Source organism: Myripristis murdjan, chromosome 23, assembly GCF_902150065.1.
Source record: "Myripristis murdjan chromosome 23, fMyrMur1.1, whole genome shotgun sequence".
Lineage (NCBI taxonomy): Eukaryota > Metazoa > Chordata > Actinopteri > Holocentriformes > Holocentridae > Myripristis > Myripristis murdjan.
The window spans coordinates 8,434,038-8,438,364 of NC_044002.1; the positions used below are offsets into that span (position 1 = coordinate 8,434,038).

The 4,327-nt window shown below is 40.4% G+C and overlaps 1 protein-coding gene across 1 annotated transcript; it reads right to left on the reverse strand.

The window, feature by feature from the left end:
* Nucleotides 1–1,166: 1,166 nt before the first annotated feature.
* On the reverse strand, nucleotides 1,167–3,819 carry ndufb2 (NADH:ubiquinone oxidoreductase subunit B2). Its single transcript, XM_030045848.1, has 4 exons — nucleotides 3,585–3,819; nucleotides 3,238–3,382; nucleotides 2,331–2,406; nucleotides 1,167–1,274 (listed from the first exon to the last, which is right to left on the reverse strand). Exons 1-3 carry the CDS (start codon nucleotides 3,665–3,667, stop codon nucleotides 2,332–2,334), a joined length of 303 nt encoding a protein of 100 aa, XP_029901708.1. The 5' UTR covers nucleotides 3,668–3,819; the 3' UTR covers nucleotides 1,167–1,274; nucleotide 2,331.
* Between the last annotated feature and the right edge of the window lie 508 nt (nucleotides 3,820–4,327).

The following is a 4,327-nucleotide window of genomic DNA, read 5'->3' on the forward strand; positions in this document are numbered from 1 at the left end:
GTGAATATTTTTTTAAATGACTTCAGTGAGGCGGTGCCGATGTGAGGTGTGTGTTTTGCTCGGGGTGCGCAGTTCTTCACTCTCAGGGAATGATGCCACGGACATAACCTTCGATTAACCACCAGCCACATCATGGACACAGACAGGATGTTCTTCCCAGTAGACTCACTCAAAACTTAGATTCACCTCACCTTTTGGAGTTGCTGAGGTTGCTTTTTTTTTTTCCCTTTTTTTTTCTTTTTGACTGGTAATTATTTGTGATGGTTGTCTCCAATTTGATAAAATCCATTGGATAAGCTGTGCTTAGCTTTTACCTGTCATTGTACATTGAGGCTAACTCTTGTGTCAGCTTTTGTTAACATGAAATTTGTTACAGTCCTCCACCACGCTTATCACTTAATTTTAATTGCTCAACTCAGTGTTATCCTCAACATGCTAGTAGAGGTGACTGTGAAGAGAGATTTCCCCCAAGTAAATGACACCCAAGCTAACTATTGCCAAGTAGCTTTAAGACCACTCTTAAGTCTCAGATTTCTAAAGCTTTGCTCAGGTTGACCTGTAGTACACAGGACCTGCGGGAGGGTGTTCTGTCAGCCCCGATGAGGTATTTCACTTAATCCTGACACAAAGAACCCACTGAAAAACCAAGTATTAATCACATTGCCAGACTAATTTCCTTCTTTACTTACACTACACTTTAACCTCTCAACTCTTTGCATGACAAGTTATTGAAATCACAAGAGCTGGCCCGCAGGCAGGGTTTGTTTTAAGATGTAGTATTCATCGTACAGGATCTGTTCCCTTTTGTTTTTATACACAGATCTCTTGGCATTTGTTATGTGCGTTGATTCCTGCAATGGTTTGTTTTTCAGATTTAGATGGCTTATGATTTTAAGTATACAAACACTGGCTAACTGTGACACTGTTAATGCATTGCATTTTGTTTCTGCATTTCAAAAATTGCCTGTAAATAAAACTAATGAAATAATCTACTTGTCTTTCTGCAGGTCTGTCAAGCCCAGTCTTAACTCCTGACTAATTTAGCCAAATAACAGCCTCCCCACCTGTTTTAAAACTCATTTACAGGTCACAAGTTACATTTTTAAGACAGGCACCAATATTTCTAATATACTACAACAATTTCATATAAAGTCAAGACAATTTAGTATAATTGTAGATAATTTTATTAGTCTATGTACAGCGATGCCTTTCAGTCCATCTTCATGACTTCCAGGAAGTCTTGTCCAGTGGCCTGAGACACACAAGGGGATTATCTGAAAACAAAGCAAACAAACGATGTTTACAGCAGTGGACAACATGTAAAACATTATAAAGGGTTTTTTTTAATTATCCCATTGTCTTTGTGATTATCAAGTGGGCTCGTCTCATTACAGGTGGGACTGAATTTGGACTACATCTCAACAAGAAAAAGCACTGTGGCATCCATGAACTGCTCACCGCTGATCAAAAATGTACTTTTCCTCTCGATCATAACTACAGTGAAACTTACGCCTGGCTCCGCATTTCACCGAATAATGTCTAACCTCACTAGTCCTCTCAACAATAACAGGTTGCCCATTCAGCAGGTAAGAATACAAACTATGCTAACAATCAGAGCCCTTTTACACCTGGCATTACTCATGTGTCCCGAGTGATTACACTGTAATCAGATAGAGCAAAAACACAGAACATACATGAGGCAACCCACAGAAGTTCTGACTGTCCAAATTAACTCGAGGGGTGACCGCAGTTTCTAACCTTGTTTAATCCAAAGTGTTAGTGCTCATTTACAATCGACAGACAGCAACCAATGAACTGAAAATGAAACAAATCATAACTGAGATGGCTCCGATACTAAGAGTTATATATATAAAAAAATAATTTTCAGGATACTAGTAGGTGTGGGACAGAAGGGACAAGGCATTAGCTGTCAGTCCTGAAACACTGACACACACTCAGGATAAGAGACCCGTTTTAACAGGCTACTAGATGTAAAGGAGTAAGTAAAAAAGACAGCTAAGCTTGCTGACATAAGAGTATAAGTTTAACTGTGCAACAATGACTTTATAAAAAAAATTTAACTTGAGCAGGTCCAGAGACTTATGGTTTTTACAGAACACTTGGAGGTAAAATAGTTTATGCTGCAGACTCATATTGCTCTATTCCAGCATTAAAAAATAAAGGTTTTACATGTGTAACTACTAGAATTTAATTTGTGCCAGATATCACCGCAGTCTGTCAGACTACTGTGCATACTGGTAAAGCTATGGTAAGGCCTCTATTTATAGTTTACTAGTATTAATTGGAATGTAGCACTTAGCAGGTGATACCTCATTCCTCATCATCTGGTGGAATCCCAAGCTCCTCATCTGTCCATGCAGCAGGATCAGGCCATGGGAAGTGGCCCTGGAGAAGATACAAAAGTGTTTATCAAAATGACACCTAGGTTTAAAATCCTGGGACATGAACATGCTTCAGTCAAGTCTGGGCAACAAGATGTATATTAAGACCACTGTAAATATACACTACAAGTATCAAGATATGATTATTGCAACGAGCACTATGGTGACTTAGACTAAAAATCCCAGTTTTGATAGACCTTGCTCCAAGATTGTTGAAAAGCAAACTAACCCTCCTATTATGTTTGAGGTCAATTTGGTCAATTAACATTTTTTTTTTTTGGTCTCATAATTCAATGGGAACAAGTGGGCAAACATAAAATAAACATGACAATATGCTTTCAATGTCCTGGACACTTCTGTACACATCAGTTTGATCCCATGCTTTTTTAGCTGTATGAAACATTGAAGATAAATTAACATTTTTAACATTTTGCGCACATACTGTACGTTTAAGCTGTTTTGGATGACACTGGGGAGCTGTGACACGCCATTTATAATCATCAAAAAACTTCCCACTGCTTTAGGATTCTGACCCAACATAACTACACCTGCAGTAGTGGCAGTGGCACTGATAATTCATATGGCAGATCCCCGCAGGAACTTTGCTGTATAAGGCGTGGTAGGTGTGGAGTTTATTATTTGTTTTGTTTAAAGGGCTATTTAGGCGATTTAGACAACAAGACACTATTTTTTGCTATGATCATTCTCTGGAGGTTTAAATTACTGGGGTCAAACTGATAAGGTGAACTGTAACCCCAAGACACTCATCCACTGATTCTTCATGCATTAACCTGGGACAGGGTTTGGTGCGGGACTTCCTTGCGGGTCTACTCACCGTGACTGCGTCGGGATCATGCCAGCAGTGCCACAGGATCCAAAACCACATGGCCCCGCTCAGGAGCTCTGCGTCAAACTGTTGCTTCTTGGTCAGCTGAGGATATTGCCTGTACTGTGGCTCAATATGTGGCCCACCGCTACCCCTGGTGTAACAACACATAAAAGTCACGTTGAGAAAACGCGGAACATGTACTAATACGTGATGTGCAAGTTATGATAACCGTGTTGAAGGCCTGTGTTGTGTGAACCTGCCTCCTGGTTATCAATATATTTAAACCGACAAGTCCGTGCCTTGCGAGGACGGCTAGCTCGGATGCTAAAACTAGCCGGCCTGACAATACGTACTTTCTGGTCATTATCCTCTGAGGGCCGCGTCTTGAAAGCAGCGTCCCAACTCGAAGGACACCCAGCGCCCTTCCCAAAGACATTGTAGCTCACTCGGCGACACCAAACTCCTCTTTTGAAAGTTATTATCTTAAGCAGCTACGGGAATGATCGTCGAGATGTCACCTTCCCCTTGTCAATACACGACCTCCCAACAACGTCGGCTGTGATTGGACGATCAGTAACGACCGCCGACGTACCTCCCTGCGGACTGGCTTCGTCGGACAGAGAGGAAACGACGCCCCCTCCTGGCCAGCCTGGGGAACAGTATGGATTCTTTATTGTGTGGGATTTCCTCGGGTATTCCCATCTTTTTATTTTAAAACAAGAGATATTTCATATCATTCAGTTAGTATCAAAACAAAGTCGAGGAATTCTTGTCTTTCTGCTGTTCGACCAGCTTATAGTTTACCCAAACTAGGTATTATCATTAGATCTTAATATCACTGGCTCGTGTAAATATATACAAATTATGGCCACTTCTTGGGTCATTTGTTTAGACAGACAGACAGACAGACAGACAGACAGACAGACAGACAGATAGATAGATAGATAGATAGATAGATAGATAGATAGATAGATAGATAGATAGGACAGGTAATAAAAACGGAATACACAAGATATACCTCTTAACACTAGGGGAATATATATCTTTAGAACATTTAAACAAATAGTAAAAATAAAGTGGATCAACGCAAAAGAAA

Excerpts from the sequence above, each read along its gene's own strand:
- ndufb2 (XM_030045848.1), bottom strand. The coding sequence starts at position 3,667 with ATGTCTTTGGGAAGGGCGCTGGGTGTCCTTCGAGTTGGGACGCTGCTT. Across the intron at positions 3,383-3,584 it reads CAGAGGATAATGACCAGAAA|GGGTAGCGGTGGGCCACATA; the intron begins GTACGTATTGTC and ends TTGTTACACCAG. Across the intron at positions 2,407-3,237 it reads ATGATCCCGACGCAGTCACG|GGCCACTTCCCATGGCCTGA; the intron begins GTGAGTAGACCC and ends TATCTTCTCCAG.